Source organism: Pseudonaja textilis, chromosome 5 (assembly GCF_049901715.1).
Source record: "Pseudonaja textilis isolate UNSWEBS1 chromosome 5, rPseTex1.2, whole genome shotgun sequence".
Taxonomy (NCBI): Eukaryota; Metazoa; Chordata; class Lepidosauria; order Squamata; family Elapidae; genus Pseudonaja; species Pseudonaja textilis.
Genome location: NC_141994.1, coordinates 24,300,001 through 24,322,332, shown reverse-complemented (window position 1 = coordinate 24,322,332; position 22,332 = coordinate 24,300,001). Strand labels below are relative to the sequence as shown.

At 43.0% G+C, this 22,332-nt stretch overlaps 1 protein-coding gene across 1 annotated transcript in view; it reads right to left on the bottom strand.

The window, feature by feature from the left end:
- ABCD2 (ATP binding cassette subfamily D member 2) overlaps nt 1-21,925 on the bottom strand; it is a 28,510-nt gene extending 6,585 nt beyond the window's left edge. The window contains exons 1-6 of the mRNA XM_026721564.2: nt 20,499-21,925; nt 17,236-17,416; nt 13,818-13,939; nt 11,038-11,206; nt 7,447-7,541; nt 4,462-4,607 (exon numbers count right to left, since the gene is read on the bottom strand). Coding sequence (XP_026577349.2) covers nt 4,462-4,607; nt 7,447-7,541; nt 11,038-11,206; nt 13,818-13,939; nt 17,236-17,416; nt 20,499-21,470 — 1,685 coding nt within the window. The 5' untranslated portion in view covers nt 21,471-21,925. The remainder of the gene's footprint in view (nt 1-4,461; nt 4,608-7,446; nt 7,542-11,037; nt 11,207-13,817; nt 13,940-17,235; nt 17,417-20,498) is intronic.
- Between the last annotated feature and the right edge of the window lie 407 nt (nt 21,926-22,332).

Genomic DNA, 22,332 nt, shown 5'->3' with positions numbered 1-22,332 from the left:
CCTTTGGCCTGGAATTATGTCCTGAATGTAGAGATGGGGATATGTTTTAGAAATGTTTTGTTGGTTGGTTGGTTGCTTTACTAGTAATATGTTAAACTGGTCAATAAATCGAATTAAGACAGCAAACATTCTCAAAGGTTGCCTCTCATTTGCCTAACAAGTTGTAATCCTGACATGTTTTACATTTACATGTACACCTGTATACTGCACGAGTCCCAAAGAAGGCTGTGAAAATACTTACAGACCCCTCATATCCCGGACATAAACTGTTTCAACTCCTTCCCTCAAAACAACACTATAGAGCCCTGCACACCCAGAACAACTAGACACAAGGGCAGTTTTTTCCCGAAAGCCATCACTCTGCTAAACATGTAATTCCCTCAACCCTGTTCAACTATTTACAAAGTCTGCATTATTATTTCTATTAATCTTCTCATCGCTCCTTATCGCCCATCCCCTCCCACTTGTGACTGTATGACTGTAACTTTGTCACTGGTATACTTATGATTTATATTGACTGTTTCCTAGTATGATTGATTGCTTATTGTACCTTATGACTATCATTAAGTGTCATACCTTATGATTCTTGACTCTTGATGAATGTATCTTTTCTTTTATGTATACTGAGAGTATTTGCCCCAAGACGAATTCCTTGGGTGTCCAATCACACTTGGCCAATAAACAATTCTATTCTATTCTATTCTATTCTATTCTATTCTATTCTATTCTATTCTATTCTATTCTATTCTGGATTCCATTCTGGCAATTGGGGGAATATCTGTGGGAAGGAAAGGATGGTTGGAATAAAAACGTTCAAGCCATAATTTAAATGTTGCTCCTTTATTTTTTACTGTGCGCATGAAAAAAAGACAAGAGACCTTCCATGGCACCCTTGCAGTAACTCTCTTGGCTAAATCACTGAGGACGGTCTTCCTTGAAAAACGTAGAAAAATCATCCCCCACAGAAGAGAACACAGGTAGTTCCTCGGCTTATGACCACAACGGAGCCCAAGATTTGGATTGCTAAGCAATACAGTTGCTAAGTGAATTTTGTCCCATTTTACCACCTTGTCCTGTTTTATGACAGAGTTGTTATATCAGTCCCACGGCTGTTAAGTGAATCTTGCTTCCCCATTGACTTGGCTCATCGGAAGGTTGCAAAAGGGGATAAAAATGGGAATTACGAATTTATATGTATCAAAGGGATTTATAAGCATTGCCACTTAGTCCTCGACTTACAGCAGCTCCTTTAGTGGCTGTTCGAAGTTATGACAGCACTGAAAAAAGTGGCTTTTGACTGTTTTTCACGCTTACGACCATTGAGGCCTCCCAAGAGTCATGTGATCAAAATTCACTTGGCAACTGACTCATATTTATGATGATAAGAGCATCCTGGAGTCATGTGATTCTCTTCTGTGACCTTCTGACAAGCAAAGTGTATGAGGGAAGCCAGATTCACTTAACAACCAGGTTACTCATTCAATAACTGCAGTGATTCACTTAATGACAGAGGCAAGATAGGTCACAAAAACGGGACAACATTCACTTAGCAACTGTCTCGCTTGGCAGCGTAAATTTTGGGCTCAATTGTAGTCATGAGTTGAGGACTACCTGTGTTCCATACAGGTGGAATATGTTCTTGGTACAATCTACTGTCCAAGTTTCGTTTAAGTCAAGTCCCTACCTCTTCCTCCTCCTTCCTCTTCTTCTTCTTCTTCTTCTCTTCTTCCTCCTTCTTCCTCCTCCTCCTCCTTCCTCCTCCTCCTCTTCTTCTTCTTATTCCCCTTCTCCTTCTCCTCCTTATTATTATTGGTTAATCTTTACTGAGATTCACAACCGTTGGGGATGGTTGGTATCTCAACAGCTCAAGTCCTAACCATGAACCTAGCAACTGTTCAGGAAGCATCGGAGGATATAAGCTGTTCCAAGTAGGGTGGTTTTTTGTAGAATCAGGGTATTCGAGTCTGATAAATTCAGGATTTCCAAATAGCCAGGCAGCCCTTTAGGTATTGCTCCAAGGGCTCCAATTACAATTGGGATAACACACAATTTCTTTTTCCAAGGTCGCTCAATTTCAATTTGTAAGTCCTGGTACTTTGTGATTTTTTTCTTGCTGCGTGTCTTCAATTCGTGCATCACCAGGTATTGCAATGTCAATGAACCAAACCCTTTTCTTTTCAACTATTGTTATGCCAGGTGTGTTGTGGGCCAAATACCTGTCCATCTGAAGTCCCACAAGATCTTGACTTTTTCATTCTCCAGAACCTTCTCAGCCTGATGTTCCCAGTAGTTGTTGCTATACTCAAATCCAAACTTTTGGCGCAGTTTCCACTGAATGATTTTAGCAACTTGGTTATGGCGTAGTCGAAGTAGTCAGTTTGTGCAATTTTGCTGCATCCACTGATTAAAATGGTCAACTGTTTCATCTTTTTCGTTACAGAGGCGGCATTTGCTGTTGGTGGTGACATGCTGAATCTTTGCCTTCATGCAATTTGTGGCTAAGGCTTGTTCTTGAGCAACCAAAATAAAGCCTTCAGTTTCTTTTTTGTTTTTTTAAAATATTTTTATATTATATTTATTTTTTATATTTTTATTTTTATTATTATTCACAAAAAATGACAGTGCACACAGCAAATGAGATAACTATGCTGGGCTTCGTATCACAAATCACTAGCTGAACACTTCCCAAGCGTTAATAACAATAACAATAATAACATAACAATAATAACAATAATAACAATAACAATATTATTATTATTTCTTGATGTGTTTTGTAAAATTATTATTATTATTATTATTATTATTATTATTATTTAGAATTTTAAATGCAGCAAGACTCAAATCTAAAGAAAAAGACAGAAGTAAAGAAGAAAATATAGGCAAGCTATGAAATATGTCTTCCTGCTTTTCTCTATAACAGTGCCAATCTTATAATTCTCTGCCTCTTTTAGATTTATACACGTCCCTTCAAACCCTCACTTAGTTCATATTTATTTTTTAGTCCTCAAATCCATAAATCATATTACACACACACACACACACAAAACCACAACTAATGGTTCTTTATTTTTAACTTATATGCTATTTTCTCCGCCTAAATTAGCTCAATAGCATTCCAGGCCAAGCTATAGTTTCCACAATTCTTTTAAGGTATAAATAATTGAAATGGTCTTCAAATAACCGTCAGTGAGCCACTCTGTCTAGCGATCCAGCAGGGTCTCTTAAATATTTCAAAGAGCTCCGTTACTACAACTAGGTTTAATTAGCTTACACTCATTAGCACAGCTTACCCAATGCAGAGCTTAGTGGATTTATTTCCATAAGCAGGAGGTTATAATTAGAAATCAACCTGCTCACACCGGAATGGAAATAAAATGACCAACAACTGTTGTGCTGCAGAAAAGAGCAGAAATATTTATTCTGGAAAGGCTCTGTGGCCAGTTCCAGGTGGTGTTGGTGGGTGGTGGAGAAGTCTAACTTAAGCTCTGTGGTAGCCCATAGACCAAGGGTAGGATTCTACCAGTTTGGCTTGGTTCAGACAAACCTGTAGCTCCGAGGATCAGCTGTATTGTGGTTCGCTGGCAGCAGGTGTGGATGGCTGAGATCTCTGACAACAAGGACTCAGACAAGGGACCTGTGTGTGATGCAGGGATGGGGCCAGGACTATTGGAGAGTGGGGTACTACCTTCGGAGGTGTGGAGTCTGGCAGCAGTGACAAAGAGGACCCCGGGGAGCCTGTGCCCAGTGAGCGTGCGTGCAGGACTGCTCGAAGGAAAGAGCAACTGAAGCAGCACGGGCGACTCGGGAATAAGGCTGCAAGGTGATGGCCTCTCCCATAAGGGATAAAAGCCAGCCTTCGGGGTTGGCTTCTTTGCAGGAAGCAAGGAAGTTCTTTCTACTCAGAGTCCTCGATGAAGCCCTGCTTACTCCAGATTGTTTTTGGAAACATCTGGCTTTGGATATTGATCTGCCATTAGTCATTTGTTCTTGGCAACCTTTCGCAACCTTGAAAGGGCTTGCTCTTATCTGGGGCAATTAGTTTTGAATGACTCTTGGCTGTGAATGCACAGAATTCACAGTGCCGCATTAAAAGAGGTTTGCTTTTCTGAACAATTTGTGTTTGTTTGATTTGAACAAGGCTTGGGTCAGAACAAGCTGTGAGTGAACGGTTCGCTCGGACAATTAGCTGTTGCGCCATCCCTGGCTCTATTCTGTGTTTTATATCCTGGTTTTCAAGCTCAGCTGATTCATGCACCACAGCGGATTTGCCACCTGCCAGCTGTTTAACACACACAGAGATTGTTGGAGAAGATCAGTAGCAAACGCTCTGCGCACGCACAAAGCAAAGTAGCAAAGCATGCGCGCTCACCAAACCGGTTGTTACAACGGTTGAATCACACCCCCTGCCATAGACCCCTTATTATGACCCTGTTTTGTAAGAAACAAATAAAAAATGCAAACCTTTGTGGAATGTAGAACATATGATGAGGAGGTGGTTTGTAAAGAACCCCTTCATAGACGGGCCACAAACCACTTAAAATCCTAAACAGAGAGCTCTTCCCACAGCCATTGGGGCCGGCAATTAGAAGATGCATGCCTTCCTCAACCTGCAAAGTGGAGTGAGAGACACAATCACTTTGGAGAGAGATGTTATTTTCACCTGGCTTTTGATAGCAACAGCAACAGCACTTAGACTTATATACCACTTCATAGTGCTTTATAGGACTCTCTAAGCGGTTTACAGAGTCAGCCTCTTGCCCCCAGAAATCCGGGTCCTCATTTTACCAACCTCAGAAGGACGGAAGGCTGAGTCAACCTTGAGCCGGTCAGGATCGAACTCCTGGCTATGGGCAGAGTCAGCCTGCAATAATGCATTCTCACTATTGCGCATGAGGAAGGAGAATGAGAAAGGGAACAAAGGGAGGGAGGGAAAGACGGAGGGAAGGAGGAAGGAAGGAAAGAAGAAAGGAAGGAAAGAGGGAAGGAAGGAAAAAGAAAGGAAGGAAGGAAGGGCAATAGCACTTAGACTTATATACTGCTTCACAGTGCTTTACAGCCCCTCTCTAAGCGGTTTACGGAGTCAACCTTTTGCCCCCAACAATCTGGGTCATCATTTGACCTTGGAAGGACGGAAGGCTGAGTTGACCTTGAGCTGGTCAGGATCAAACTCCTGGCAGTGGGCAGAGTCAGCCTGCAATACTGCATTCTCACCACTGCTCCACCTGCGCTCCTTTTCATGATGATGATTGACACCATCCACACGTTCTCCCCGAACAAGCTGGTTCAGAGACTTAGATTCACCCCTAAGATCCAGTTAGTTTTGTGTCCCTGTTCCCAGTCTGAATCTTGTGTTAAGAAATCCAAGCACAACTGAAGTGCACCAAAGCAACAAATTATCTCCAAAAGTAGCTTTCACAAAACACCGTTTCACGATACATCGTTTGTATCTCTCATGGTACCCAATTCTACTTTGACATCCATTATGGATATCAGCTTATACATAAATATCAACCTCCAAGCTATTCTTGCCCGTTGAAACATAAATTTATGATGCAGGACTGTGCGTTACAGTCTGCATCTTGTTACTGCTTCCTACTTTACTTACAAACAAATCCATTTATTTTTAAAAGAATAGGAATGGCTGTCTCCGTGTAAAGGCAGGGAAAACTACTGTCATGCTCCTGTCGGAATCTGACTCGGAGGAGGAAGATGAACAGCTGACAGGGAGTGGGAGTATGGCTCTGTTGGCTGTGGAAGAAACTGAGGAAGGGCAAAGTCCAGCTGGGCAGAGCAGGGAAGAAGTAGAACAAGGGAGAGGGAGTTCAGAGGAAGACCCAAGTCCACCCCCTCTTCATCCTTGGGCATGCAGGGAGGAACGAAAAAGGGAGCAACATGAGTTGCATGGCTCATGGTGGAGGAAAGGGCCCTGATTCCCTTCATTAGCTGCAGCTGGGAACACAGCGTACAAACAAGGAAGCTGCATGCAGCAAGCTGTTGGGAGCAAACGTGACTTTATCTTGTATTGTCGTGGCTTATCTGTCTTCCCAACTTTGTGAGTTTTGCTGTGCTTTCAAGTCTGAAATTCCTTCTCCTGCCCTTTCAAGCTAATTACTTCAGTTTGGTTTGTTTGGATTTTAAGTTACAGTTTGTGTGTACCTTGTTTTGGACTGAATTTTCTACAGTTAAAGGCTGTTCCTGGGAGAGTTTTTCTCCAGCCAGAAGGTAACCTGGACATTGGGGGCAAAGTTGGAGATAATAAAGGGATTCTTACTGGTTATCTGACTGTGTTGCCTTTGTGCCATGGCCCGGGTCATTACAACTACATCCCGAAATATTACACTGCTGTAATGACAAAGCTCAATTCTGGATACTTTTAAAGAAGCAGCTACGCTTCCTAGCTTAAATGGCATTGCGGCATTGCCGTGGTCACGTGATCAAAATCCAGATGCTTGGCAACTTGACTCGTATTTATGACGATCTCAGTATCGATCCCCTTTGGTGACCTTCTGACAAGCAACGTCAATGGGGAAACCCAGATTCACTTAACAACTCTCTTACTGTCATGCCCTTGTTAGAGTCAGACTTTGAGGGAGAGGAGGAACAGCCGACCGGGAGTGGAGGTGTGGCTCCGGAGGAGGCTGGGGAAGGGCAGAGGCTGGCTGGGCAGAGGAAGAACCAGGCCCCTCCCCTCTGCATCCTAGGACATGCAGGGAGGAATGGAGAAGGAAACAACTTGACTTATGAGAGAGGAAGTGGCCATGATCCCCCTCATTGGTTGCAGCTGGGGAGAATAGTATATAAGAGAGATGGTTAAAACACAGCATTGCCAGAAGCAAAGCGTGTTTTATTTTGGGCTGAAGTTATCTTAGTTGGCGTCCTTCCAACAGACTGTGCCTTGTTATCTCCTTGCAGTTGGTAATTACTTATCCTGGTCTGTTGTGGAAATTCCTTCATTGTAGTTTGTTTGGTTTTTTATTTCACCTCTATCTTCTCATTAAGTTCGGACTGTATTGCTTTCTTTTGAAGACTATTTTTGAGTATGTTTCATCTCCAACTGAGAATTATTGAACAGTGGGGCCAAGTTGGAGGCATTAAAGGACATTCGGATTTTGTTACGTTTGTGTTACACTCCGCCTCATCACACTTACTCATTTAACAAAGGCAACAATTCGCTTAACAACCGTGGCAAGAGAAGCCATAAAATGGGGCAAAGCTCACTTAACACACGTTTCCTTTAGCAACCTAAATGTTGGGGGGGGGGGTTATAACTTGAGGACTACCTGCACACATTTCTGCCTCTGCCGTCCAGCTGCTGTGCCTACCTTGCTTGATCTCCCCATTTTCCATATGCTTGTCCAAGTATTTAACATATGGGACATGAACTCTGTGCTCGTTTTGTGCTAACTGTGATGACAACAATCAGAAGATTCCTGCATAGCATCTTACTTTGAAGTTTAGCTTGGAAACCACCACATCTCCATTGGGGGTAATTATAGGGACATTTTCACAGATAATCCCATGATCAATATCTATTACTTTTCCTATAAGTAAAAAAAAAAAGACAAAAAGCACAAGGTATGTTAATAGAGCAAGCAAGACACGCAAGCACAGACAGAAAATTATTGGTTTGTGAAAGGCATTTTTTGGCAAACAGACCTTCGTTACCAGGTTAGTTTCACATGAAAATGCCATCCTAAATTCTAGATGGGATTAGGGAAAAGATTCTTAGTCTTCAGTTATGTTAAGAACTTGCACCAGTCTCCATTGTAAAACTGAGCATTTTTTTTCTTTTAATGACCTTGTAATCTCTTGCATTGGGGTGGAATCGGGGGGGACTGAATGGAGCTGAGTTTACTGGCCGGATGCTCTTCTGGACTCCTATGCTGTGTTCACAACAGACAATATAATTCACTGCACCCAGAGAAATATCTGCTGCTACCTAGGATAGAACTCACAGCCTCCAAATTGTGAGGTGAGAGAGCCACTTCCACCAATCATAGACCAACAGACCAGGATAAGTAATAATCACTACAAATCTGTTATATTTGTGTCATGTTTTATTCAACGCTTTAAGAATAGATTATGGATAGATAAAGGTAAAGGTTCTCCTCACATATACGTACTAGTCGTTCCTGACTCTAGGGGGCGGTGCTCATCTCCATTACAAAGCCAAAGAGCCAGCGCTGTCCGAAGACATCTCCATGGTCATGTGGCCAGCATGACTAAACGCCTTCGAAGGCGCATGGAATGCTGTTACCTTCCCACCAAAGGGGTCCCTATTTTTCTACTTGCATTTTTTTACATGCTTTCAAGCTGCTAGGTTGACAGAAAGCTGGGACAAGTAACAAGAGCTCACTCCATTACACGGCGCTGGGGATTCAAACTTCCGAACTGCCGACCTTTCTGATCAACAAGCTCAGCATCTTTGCCATTGAGCCATCACGTCCCTTGAGTCTTGATAAGTCTACAAAATACTCCAGATTCAGTTTTAAGAATTTGCTTCAGAATATAAGCAAATATATTCTGAAGTAATAGATAGCCAGTCCAAACATAGGCCCTTCTAGAACTTTTTCAAGCAGCCAAATCTTTTCCTAGCATCATGTAGGACTTCAAAAGCCAGTGGTATAAACCTGGGAAAAGGCAAGGCTTCTTTAAAACAGCAGAGACTAGGCTGAATTCATGCTCCCACATACATCTTTCTTTCTTTCTCTCTCTCTCTCTCTCTCTCTGTCCCTCCCTCCCTTCCTTCCTTCCTCCCTCCCTATATCCATCTATCCATCTACCTATCTATCTCATGATTTCCAAAGCCCAAGTACTCCACCCTTGATATCACCCTAGATTGGGTTTCCAATCTTGGACTCCAACTCTCAGAATTCCTCAACCAGCCATGCATAACTCACAACCCATGCACATGGGGCACAACACACTCAACAACTGCCTGGCTTAAGAACAGAAATGTTGAGTTGTGCATATAGAAAAGAGGGCTGAATTTGCTTCACAACAGCACCGTGGTTTTATTTTTATTTTTTTTGTCATTTCATTCTTGCTCCTCACCCTTCCTCCTGCCCTGAAAGTACCTTGGCACGAAGCATATTGATGATCCTGCAAATTGCTATCTGCCATCGACCATTATGCTTTTAAATGGTCATTGTGCATTCAAACGGATGGTAGCTGCAGGTTGATATATCCACTAGGTAAGGGAAAGTCTGAGTGGATGTTTATTTGAATCATCCAAACAGTCTCTTCCTTTTGACTTTTCATTTAAAAGTGTATCTTGACTTCATCTCCATGCCCACAAAAACCCAGAGACTGTATTAAAGGCAGGTAGATAGCATTCAGGCACAGTGGGGCTATTTTTAAAATGTTGGCAGATGTAGCATGGGCCTTAGCTGAAATAAAACGTTATACCTATGATAATAGTATGCTTTGTTAAGTATTAACAGAATAACAGAGCTGGAAGGGACCTTGGAGGTCTTCTAGTCCAACCCCCTGCCTAGGCAGGAAACCCTACACCACTTCAGACAAAGGGTTATCCAACATCTTTTTAAAAACTTCCAGTGTTTGAGCATTCACAACCTCTGGAGAAAAGTTGTTCCACTGATTTCATTGTTCTAACTGTCAGGAAATTTCTCCTTAGTTCTAAAGTTGTTTCTCTCCTTGATTAGTTTCCATCTTTATTGCTTCTTCTCCTGCCTTCAGATGCTTTGGAGAATAGCTTGACTCCCTCTTCTTTGGGGCAGCCCCTCAAATATTAGAAGACAGATATCATCTCACCCTTTGTCCTTCTTTTCATTAAATTAGACATACCTTATTCCTGCAGTCATTTTTGATATGTTTTGGCCTTTCACTTATTTATTCATTAATTTATTCTAATGGTATTGGATTAAAAAGACCTTTTACCCTACCCTGTTCAATGTTTCACAAAATTAATCTGGCAGATGCTCTCTCTCTCACATATATTGAAATTAGCCCAGTGGCTGTGTTCAAAGCTTTAATGCTGCATTAAAGCCCATTCAATTGCTCTTTACTCATTATGCCTCATTATAATGTAAAAAAACACATCCCATGAATATGCAATTAGGCATTAACAAGATCATGCTAAGAATATTACATTTCACGCTATGATCTACGCTTCATGCAGATCCTCCTAAGAATATTACATTCCATGAATTTTCATATAATAGCCATCAGCAACGAGTCAAATGATGCTAACCTTTGAAAGAACACGTTCCAACGTCTACAGTATGTTTGAATTGTATCCCAAAGGTGCTTTTTCAGGAGGCAATTGAACTTTCAGTGGGGAATGGAAGGGATATATATTCCTTGCAGGCAGCTGGAAAAATTGCAGGCTACAGGAACCATTTGCACTACTCAGGTGACCCTGAGGACATAGATAAACCTCCAAGTGGCCTCAATGACCCTCTAAAAGGATGCAAATGACCAGCTGTCTGCAAGGAATAGAAATCCTTCCGTTCCCCACCATCCAGTCAAGAGCTGAAGAAGCTTCTTGGATGAGAAGAGAAACATCTTCAAAGAGAAAAAAACTAAAGTCCAGTTGCCTCCTGAAAAAGCATGACCTGGATGACTGAGAATCTCTATAGATGTTTGAATTGTATAGAATAGTATATTCTTTACCCTTTTAAGGGTCCCTTGCTTGTATTTGTGAGGGCTTCTCCTTGCTAAGACGGTACATAAATAAATACTAATCTACCTTTCTGGCTCGGATATCTTCTGGCTATTTTGGACAAAAGCACTCTAGGCTAATGAACTTTTTATTTTAAAGAACTGTCAATTTTGCCAATTTTACTGGGTAGAAGAGGTAGCATTAATTAGTTCCTTTCCTGTTGGATCCACTGTCCAATGACAGAGAACTTATAGATTGTCCCTTAATAAATCATAAAAGTAGCACCAAGCTAGTAAAAAGAACATCCATATTTAAGAAGAGATGATAGCATGCTGTCCCACCATTTCCGCATTGAATTCTACCCAGATGCAAAATATTAAAAAGAAATCAAGGAACAGAAATGTATCGATTACCTTTGATTTCTAAGAGACCATTAATGCATGGTTTGGCTTTATTCCTTTTCTTGTTGTTGCTTTCCCGTTCCGGAGTAAGCTCTGACATTTTGTAAATGCCTCTCTTTACTTCATCAAAGACTGAAAACATGTTGTAAACACGGGCAGTGTAGCCGGCTAATTCTGCCACCTGCAAAACAACAAACGATCACAATTTTAAAGCCATAGTGATAAGTGGTGTGAATTAAGCGCCGAAAGAAATGTGTTGTTCATTATTGCAAAGGCTTGTGTTGAATTTGCGTTTTGTAATCTGATTTTTGAAGCAGATCTCTGAATCCCATCTTGATACATCTTCAAATATTTTTTTGTTCACAAGAGAAGATCATGAAATCCAAGTTTCCAATTAAAGTAATTTACGGTACAATATTTCCATTAGTTAGATGGCTGAATTGGTCTTAAAATATTCAGACAGGTTCTGGGGCAGAATATTAATTTGAAATTATTCATGCACTTTCTTTTGCTGCAGAAATGTAGCAGTTGAACTCTGACTTTACAAAGAAAAGTAGAGTTTAATTGGCTATAGGAAAAGCAAGAAATGCATAGGAAATGTAATTCCCCTTCTATTAGAACTGATTGCTTGTCTCAGATGGTAATAAATTCTGCTTGCAGACAAATAATCTTCAGCACTTCTCTCCAATCATATAAACGGCAGCAACAAATTCTTGAGCCATAAGATCTAATGAAATTACTTCACTAAGTGCTGTGTATCTTATGATTTATGATGAATGCATTTTTATGATCATGATTTATCACTTATATCTTTTATGTACACTGACAGCTTATGCACCGAAGTCCTTGTGTTTCCAATCACCCTTGACCAATAAAGAATTCTATTCCATTCCATTCCATTCCATTCTATTCTATTCTATTCTTAGTCTAGTCTAGTCTATTCCATTCCATTCTCTATTCTATTCCAATTTCTATTTTATTCCATTCCATTCCATTCCACTCTATTCTAATTTCTATTTTATAAAATTCATTCCATTCAGTTCCATTCTAATTTCCATTCTATTCTAATTTCTATTTTATTCTATTTTATTTTATTTTGTTCTGTTCTCTTCTCTTCTCTTCTATACTATACTATACTATGCTATACTATTCCTATTCTAATTTCTATTTTATTCCATTCCATTCCATTCTATTCTTTCATTCAACATTCTGCCTGTTGTTAGAAGCTCACGGTGGCACGCATATTGCTCCCATCTCTCACCAGAGCAACCCTGTAAGGTAGGTTGGGTTGAGAGACAGTGACTGGCAAAAGGGCATGTAGTAAGCTTCCTTGGAATGGAATGGAATGAAATGGAAAGGAATGGAAGAGAGAGAGGGAAGGGGAGAGAAAGAGACCCAATTGTAAAAAAGTGAATTTTCATGCTCCTATAGGAAGTTAAGAAAATATTGTCTATTTAATCGAGTGGTCATTTTATTCTAATATGTCACTGGATTTGAGAAACGATTTGCCATGCCTGTTGTTATTTTGCAAATGTTGCACAAAATGCACCCGGAAAAACACGATGGAGATCGGCCATCGGAACAACTGGACAGGCCTGCCTTCCCTTAATCCCGTTTCCGTGGCACCCCGCTTCAATTGAATTAAGAGCACCATAAGTGACTAGTGAACCTTGTTGTCTAGCTTGAGTGCCCAGGCCTGGGTTTCTGCAGAAAACAGCACCATTTCTGAGGGAGGGATCAGGCTCCCCATAGATCATCTCAAACGAAGAATAAGCGTTCTCATTTTGGCACAGCTGACCTTAGAAAGAGGAAGCGAGGTCAGCCAGTGTCTGGTGACCAGCCTGGAAAGTTTAAGGAGCCTTTTCCCTCTCCCCAATTCTTTTCCAATTCTTCTTTACAATCTACAACTTTTCTGCGGATGTTCAAATCCTTCGAAATCCAGGCAGTCCTCAAGTTACAACCCCAACAGAGGCCCACATTTCCGTTGCTAAGTGAAACATTGGTTGTGAGTTTTCTCCCGTTTTAAAACCTTTCCTGCCACAGTTGTTTAAGTGAAACGCTGCAGTTGTTAACTTAATAACACAGTCATTATGTGAGCCTCATTGACTATTTGTAGGGTCGTAAAAGAGGATCGCACGAGCCCGGGGGCACTGCGACTGTCATAAGTTAGAACCGGTTGTTAAGTATCTGGATTTTCATCACACAACCTGCTTCAGAGTGGGGAGCTGCAACCAGAAGTGTGAAAAATGGTCATAAGTCACTTTGTTCCGTGCCGTTGTAACTTTGGACAGTCACTAAATGAACTATTGTGATTCAAGGTTAGACATGTAGTATGCAATCCGGTACAAGATGAAAGAAGAACTGGTGGAAATTTTCACACTGCACAAATAGCAATGGGCCTGTGTGTGTGTGTGTGTGTGCATGTGTGTGTGTGGTGGCCTAGAGGTGAAGCTCTCGCCTGCCTCACAATCAGGATGCTGTGAGTTTGATCCTCGGTAGAGGCAGATATTTCTCTCTCTGGGTACTGAGAATATATCTGCTGAACAAAACTCCGTACTGGTGACAGGAACGGCATCTGGCCACTAAACACTCTAGCTAGCTCCATTCAGTTTCCCAGGCTCCACCTTGCAAGGGATTATGGGGTCATTAAAAGAAGATTGACAACATAATTTAAATTTTGTTCAGTTTTCATTTTCACAGTCACCCAGGATACAAACTTTATGTTTGGAGTGTCTTATGATGTTTACAATATATTACCCTTTCTATTAATCAAGACCAAGTTAACCGAGTACCTCTTTGTAGGAAGACATAATCCGCTCAATGGCATCTGCTCCAGAAACTAATAAATTTCGTGAGGTAGTGAAGGTTTCCGTTCGTTCGCTGACCATGGCTTGTTTCTGGCCATTGTCCAAATCTATCGAAGAGACAAACAGTCAGTGGAAGCAATTGGATCCTGCCACATTATCCCGGGACACGTATTTTCGCCTTCATTCGGAAGCGATATTTTCAATATTTTCTTGGAAATATTCTAATACAATAGAAGAAAAAACAATGGTTGGGAGTAGACTCTGCCTCTCTGGGGTTTCTGTTATAATTACAAGACAGAAAATATTGAGGACAGAAAATATTGATGTGAATAAGAAGATGAGCCTAGCATCAAGGTGAATTAAGCTTAAATTTTACATAGAGATCTGTACCTACAGTTTAACGTTAGACTCCTACGAAGTCCGGTTGAAAAATGACTTTCATGGTAAGATTGAAGGTGGCTTTTCATGTTTAGGGGGCTTCTGGTAGTTAGGTGGAGGTCTCCATTTTTTTTTATTCTGGGGACAATTCATGGCAAAATCCTTCAGAAAAGTTTTTCTGGAGCTAGGGTTGGGTTTTGGCTTATTTAATGCTGATATCAGGGGAATGTTTGGGTAATTTCTCCATGAGGTCCAAGTGAAAATAGAAAGTCATGAAATGCATGCTTATAGGGACCATCCGGATGTGCTATCTGGTTGCATCTGGGTTTGTGGCATTCAGGGAATACCTTGATATTGGCAGTAGGGGTGAGCTAGGCCTGGTGTTAAAGGCAGTTTATACAGCAATAGTCCTTAGACTTATATACCACTTCAAAGTGCTTTCTAGTCCTCTCTAAGCAGTTTTACAGAGTCAAACTGTTGCCCCCAACAATCTGGGTCCTAATTTTACTCACCTTGAAAGGATGGAAGTCTGAGTAAACCTTGATCAAACTCCTGGCAGTGGGCAGAGTTAGCCTGAAACACTGCATTCTAACCATTCCGTCACTATTCCTTCCTTTCCTTTCCTTTCCTTTCCTTTCCTTTCCTTTCCTTTCCTTTCCTTTCCTTTCCTTTCCTTTCCTTTCCTTCCTTCCCAAGCAATAGCAGACTCATATGCTGCTTCACAGAGCTTTCCAGCCCTCTCTAAGTGGTTTATAAAGTCAGCCTCTTGCCCCCAACAATCTGGGTCCTCATTTTACCCACCTCAAAAGGATGGAAGGCTGAGTCAACCTTGAGCTGATGAGAATCAAACTTCTGGCTGTGGGCAGAGCTTGCCTACAATACTGCATATTAACCACTACGCCACCACAACTCTGATGGTTATTATCCAAGAATTGAATGAATTTACTGTCTCTTATTTTCTGAATGTATTATAATACCATCTATTCAGTTCGGTGAAAAATTTACAGGTGCACAATGAGATGCAATTAAATGAGATAGACAATATATAACATCATTTTTTTTTAAAAAAAAAACACATTTTAGGATTATTTAAAAAAATTAGGTTAAAAATGGCACAGCACTTGTAATGTCAGTGTGATTAACCACATTTTTATTTTGGTGATTTCTTTTTTGACTTCCTGGTCTTGTTCACATACCACAGGGGAAGTTAGGTGAGGGGCATGAACTAATCTGCCAAATTACAATAGACAATAAAGACTCTCCGCTCTTACCAAGATATCAGGTTATAATCACTGGTTTAAAACTCAACTCATTCACAGAATACTAGTATTAAATTTATTGGAATAGTAACTACAGGTAATCCTCGACTTAGAACAGTTTGTTTAGTGACAAAGTTACAACAGCATGGAAAAAAGTGACTTATGACCGTTTTTCACACTTACGACCTTTGTACTATCCCCATGGTTGTTAAGTACTTGTACTCCCATACCTGAGAATGGTCAGGAAAATAAATCTATCTCAGCATCTATTTCTGTCCTACTAATGCAGCACTATTGAGAGTGTCCTGACATACGGGATTCTTGCATGGGATGGGAGCAGCTCCGTAGCGGGCAAAAAAGCTCTATAGAGAATCATTAAAACTGCCCAGAATATCATTGGACTTCAACTATCAGCCCAGGGTGACATCTTCGCATCTCGCTGTTTGAGGAAGTCGCACAACATTCTCAGACTCTTCCCATCCTGCTCACAATCTTTGTGGAACTGTTGCCTTCTGGCAGAAGTTAGAGAGCAATTAAAACTCAGATCACACATTTTTCTGAGCAGTTTTTATCCCAGAGCTATAATTGCACTTAACCATGAACTTAAGGGCCACCATCAGTGAACTGTTGGACAGTACTACTTGGTCTGTTGTGTGGGTGCTTGTGTTCTGACCCAAACCGGGTTCCAAGAAAGTAAACACAAGACAAAGGTAACAGCACAACCTCTTACTGTTTCATTTATGAATCCTGTTTCTTCACGGATAAAAGGCTGCGTCCAACTAATTAGCTCCGATAAGGAAAAGCCTTGCCAAGGTTTTGCAAGGCTGCCAAGAACAGATTCCTAAACAATAAATCAAAGAGTCTCCAAACACCAACTCAGATATTCCTAATGTCCACCAGGCTCAAGTATCAAATTTCTTTGCCTTCTGCAAAGAACTGCAGTTTCTCAGCTGGCTTTTATCTTCTCAGGGAGGGGCCACTGCCTTGCAGCCTTACTCCTGAGTTGCCCGTGCTGCTGCAGCAGCTGCTCTTTCCTTCGAGCAGCCCTGCGTGCACATGCACTGGGCACAGGCCCCTCGGGGACCTCTTCCTCACTGCTGCCAGCTTCCACAATCTCCAAAGGCAGTGCTACACTCCCTGGTGGTCCTGGCCCCATCCCTTCATCACACGCAGGGCCCTCATCCGAGTCCTCGCTCTCCGAGACCTCAGCCATCCATACCTGCTGCCGGCAAACCACAAGAGCTTGTGTGTTTTTAGGGGGCGAGGAATTTGGGGATTGTCGTGTGTGTGTGTGTGTGTGTGTGTGTGTTGGGTCTGGTCTCTGGGTGTTATGTGAATTTCATTGTATGTGTATACTGTGTATATACGTACAATGACAATAAAATATTATTATGATTATTAGTATGGTCATGTGATCAAAATTCAGAATGCTCGGCAACTGCTTCCTACTTATGACCATTGCTGCGTCTGTGATCCCCTTTTGCAACCTTCCGACAAGCAAAGTCAACAGGGAAGCCAGATTCACTTAATGATCGGGTTACCCACTGTAGTGACTTGTTTAACAACTGAGGCAAAAAAAGTTTGCAAAATGGGGCAAAACTCCCTTAAGTGTCTCACGCAAGAACAGAAATTTTGGGCTCAATGATGCTTTAAGCCGAGGACTACCTGTTATGGCATAAATTAGAAGAGATCTCTTCTCTTCTATGCCTTTTCTTCCCAGGCTCCTATTTCACAAAAATTCAAAATAAAAAGGCAAGGGTTTTTACCGCCGTCCGCAAATGCTGTTGCCGTGATGATGGGCACCGCCACCATTATCAACCCGCTGCTACTCCAGACGTATTTCATCAGGAACTGCTCAAGCATGATGTACCATAAGCGCTTGGATAAAATGACGTTAATCTGCTCTTCCAAAGCTTTGTAACTTTTCTGAAGTTGGTTCTTTTCCACCTGTGAATTTAAACAAAACAAAAACAAATCAAACCCCTGAATGCTTCAAGAATGTGATCTATAAGAAGACACACAATACTTTTGAACTTGGGATTTGTTGCACCAAAGGTGAGAACCGTGATAGCAAACCTATGGCACGTGTACCACAGGTGGCACGCAGAGCCATTTGTGCCGGCACACGAGCTGCAGGCAAACTTACCTCACTGCGCATGTGCATGCCTCACAGCTGATTTTTGGCTGGTTTGAGGCCTTTTTCAGCCTCCCAGAGGCTTAAGGAAGACTTCTTCAGGCTTGCAAGCCAAAAACTAGGCCCATTTCGTCACTGTTTTTCCGAAAATACCAAAGGTGACAAAACAGGCCTAGTTTTCGGCCTGCAAAGCCTGCAGAAGCCTGCAGAACCTTCCTCAAGCCTCTCGGAGGCCAAAGAAGGCTTCAAACTGGCCAAAAATCAGCTGTGAGGCACAGTGCAGGTAAGGGGGCGACAGTGAGAACAATCAACCCATGGGACAGAAGTCGTTTTCAGAAGTTGTGGGAGCTTCATCACTGGAAGCTTTCAAGAAGAGACTGGACTCCCATCTTTCAGAAATGGTGTCGGGTCTCCTGCTTGAGCAGGGGGTTGGACTAGATGACCTACAAGGTCCCTTCCACCCCTGATTATCTGTTTATCGGTTAATGATATCTGATCCAAACATTTCATATATTCTAGGTATCAATACATATTACAATCCTAAAGGATTTGAAATCCATCAGTCTCAATGAGCATTTTATCAGAGTATTAGCAAATAAACTCATTATTTTTAGGGGGTGGAAGGAATACTTTCAAATGTAGATCAACATATATAAACACACACACACACACACATATATATATATATACATATATACATATATACATATATTTTTTTCTTAAGTTTTCGCAGGTACTTACATGTATGGTATTCAGCTTTGTTCGGGTATTTTTCCATGTCATTATGGTTGTGCTTTTAAAGTTATAGCAACGTTTCAGCAGAATCTCAGAAACTTTAAAAGCACAACTATAATGACGTGGGAATATACCCGTACAAAGCTGAATACCATAAACACACACACACACATATATATATACATACTACGTAATAATACGATGGAGATCTTAATGCTAAGTATTTCATTTCCTGATAGCTGCTGTTTTGATATGCTACGCAGTGGCTTTTTTTCATGTTACAATCATTGGATAAGGTTAAATAATGTCATGTTTGCATTAGTGATGTCCAGTATTGATAGAATTTTTACTGTTTTCCTCTTATTTTCAATACTTTAAGCTTTCTAAATAATAGAATTTCCCTGTTTAATATCACATGGCATTACTATTATTGCATAAAAAGAAATTCTCACTGCAGTCAGCTCAGTAAAGTGTTCATCCTGAAGTGAAAAGATACAGGATGTCCACCAACTTGATCGGTTAAATAAATAGTCTACATTAGAAGATTAATGTGCAAAATCACAGTGATGGGTGGAGGAAGAATAATCAGTAGGGTACCCATAGGAAGATAACAGATTACAGTATATTCTTCATTCAAAAGTCCACACAGCTGCTTCATAGCTACAACTGCTGACAGAACAGAAATCCATCCTGCGAGTAAATTTAATTTCTGCAAAGAAAAGAAATACTGAAATACATTTTGGGGTGTGTGTGTGTGTTATCTAACAAATTCTAACCTACGATTGCCTTCTCTTGCCCTCTTCCAGAGAACTTTACTAGGAATTTTAAAAAACACCCCACAATATTGTTAACCAAGCAGAAAGAAAAGAGCCAATTTGGCAACCTCTGTCTAGATCAGCGTTTTCTCAAACTTGGCAACTTTTAAGTTGAGTGGCCTTCAACACGCTGGCTGGGGAATTTTGGGAGTTGGAAGTCCACGCTCCCTGAAAGTCCCAAAGGTGCTTTTCCAAGAGGCAACTGGATTTTCTGGTTTTTCTTTGAGATTTCACCAGAAAGTCCAGTTGCCTCTTGATAAAGCATCTTTGGGAAAACCATGACCTGGATGACTGAGAATCTCCATAGACATACACCTTGGAAGTTGCCAAGTTTTATAGCATTGCTTTAGATCAGGAGGTCTTCAAAGTTGACAGCTTGAAGCCTTGGGGACTTCAACTCCCAGAATTCCTCCTCCAGTCATGTTAGCTCATGAATTCTGGGAGTTGAAGTCCCCAAGGCTTCAAGCTGCCAAGTTTGAAGACCCTTGGATTAGATAAATAGATAGATATGAGAGAGAGAGAGAGAGAGACAGAGACAGAGACAGAGACAGAGACAGAGACAGACAGACAGAGGGGGGAGGGAGGGATGGATGGATGATAGATAGATTAGACATATAGATTAGATAGAACAATAGATAGATGGATGGATGATGTTTTAGATAGATCAATAGATAGAACAATGGATGGATGGATGAATGATAGATTAGATTAGATAGATCAATAAATAGATACATGGATGATACATAGATCAGATAGAACAATGGATGGATGGATGGATGGATGGATGGATGGATGGATGGATGGATGGATGATAAGATTAGATCAGGAGGTCTTCAAACTTGTCATCTTTAAGACTGGTGGACTTCAACTCCCAGAATTCCTCCTCAGGAACTCTGGGAGTTGAAGTCCATAAACCTTAAATTTGCCAAGATTGAAGACCCTTGCTTTAGATCTAGTATACCCCATTAATTCAGTGGGTTGTTGTTGTTTTTTCTGCTCTGAGCAGATGTTCCAGATCATCATCTTTGTTTAACAACCTCACAATCTCTTGCGGGGTGGAGTCTGGGCAACTGAATGGTGCTAGCAGAATGTTTTTACTGGCCAGATGCTCTTCCTGTCACCAATGCGGAGTTTTGTTCAGCAGATATACTCTCAGTGTGCCCACAGAGAGAAATATCTGCCTCTACCTAGGATCGATTGTGAGGTGAGAACTCCACCTCTGGGCCACCGCACCATTCCAGCAGACGTTCCAGGGGAAAACCTACCAAGAACAACAACAGCAGCAACAAAAACCACCTTAAGTTCTTCTCTTTCTCTCCGTCCATCCCTCTTCTTGTCCTCTTACCTTGTGGCCTCTGTAGAAGGCGATCTCTTCCCCGTTGGCAATGATCCGCGAGTGAAGGTAGCGCAGGTAGCCCTTGCGGTGGGCCTCCTCCGCCACCAGCTTTCCGAATTTGGGGGAGCAGGCTCTCAGCACTTTGGCCGTGGTGTAGACAACCAGGCCGGCCAGCAGCGTGGGTCCCACGGGACTGGCCCCCCTGGCTTGGGCCGTCCGGATGAGCGTGTAGGAAGTGAGCCCCACATCCAGGATGGGCTTGGTCAAGTTGGAATAGAGGTGAGCCACCGACTGGGAGAACACCGTGATATCCTCGGTCAGCGACTGGTCGGGGTTGGCCAGCCTGCCATCCATGTTGGACACCTTGTAGTAAGTCTGGTGGTCGAAGTAGGTCAGGTAGGCGTGATCCACCAGGCGGGTGCGGCAGGCCAGGGCCAGCTTGCACTCCAGGTAACGGATGGCGCTGTTGACGAAGGTGGCCGGGATGGCGACCAGCAGCCACTTGAGTAGCTTGCAGGCGAAGCTCCGCGGCCGTTTCTCCACGATGCTCTTGACGATCTGCCCGTCCAGGCCGGCCACGTAGATGGAGAGGAAGGTGCGGGAGACCAGCGCCACCGAGTGAAGGCAAAGCCAGCCGCTCTCGGCGCTGACCAACCGCGGGAAGAAGATCTTGCGCAGCGCCAAGAGCTGGCGGAGGAATTCCGCATTGGCTGCCGGCGAGGCTCGGTTTGCAGCGGGCCCGGGCCCGTGCATCGACCCAGCCGCTTCCTCCTCCTCCTCCTCTCGCTCGGCAGCATCTTCCGACGCCCGGCCGGCCCGTTGCACCGAGCCGGCCCGCCGCCTCCGCAGCCGCTTGCAAAGCAGCGGCCAAAGGATTTTCAGCCCGTAAGCCGCCGCCAGCAAAGCTGCCGCTCTCTTGGCGGCGCTCGCCCGGCTCCAGCGTCCAGTTCGGCCGGGGACGCTTTGCAACGCCGGGATCATCGTCCCGTCCGGAGAGCTGCAGAAACGTCAGGGAAGCAACCCGGCCCGGCTGCAAGATCCCGCTCCGGGGCGAGCGCCGCCAAGCTCCACCTCCGCCGTTCATTGGCCGCCCGCCTTGCACCGGGCAAGGTCGCCGGTCCCCGTCCCCTCCCTCCAGAGCTGGGGGGCTTGCTTGAGACTCTTGGCGGGCCTGGCCGTGGGAAGAGCCCCAGCCGGCGGATGCCGCGCAGGTGCGGAGCTGCGGGGTGCCTCTTCTGCCGGGAGGGCTCCCAGGGTCCTTTCCAGCTAGCCCGCCTGGTTGCTTTGCAGCTGGGTTACTCGGCCTGGGCAACGCGAAGATGGGTGGACTTCAACTCCCAGAATTCCTCAGGCAGACATGCTCGGGGATTCTGGGAGTTGAAGTAAGTCCACTCAGCTGGAAGCATCCTGACTTGAGGAATTCTGGGAGTTGAAGTCCAGCCAGCCTGCTTTCAGATGGGTGGACTTCAACTCCCAGAATTCTGCGAGTTGAAGTCCACCCATCTTAAAGGATGCTAGCTGGTGGGATTCTGGGAGTTGAAGTCCTCCCCTCTTAAAGCATGCCAGCTGGGGTATTCTGGGAGTTGAAGGCCGCCCATTTTAAAGGATGCTAGCTGGTGGGATTCTGGGAGTTGAAGTCCACCCATCTGAAAAGCATCCTGACTTAGGGAATTCTGGGAGTTGAAGTCCAGCCATCTTAAAGGATGCTAGCTGGTGGGATTCTGGGAGTTGAAATCCACCCCATCTTAAAGGATGCTAGCTGGTGGGATTCTGGGAGTTGAGTCCATCCATCTGGGATTCTGGGAGTTGAGTCCATCCATCTGGAGTTGAAGTAAGTCCACCC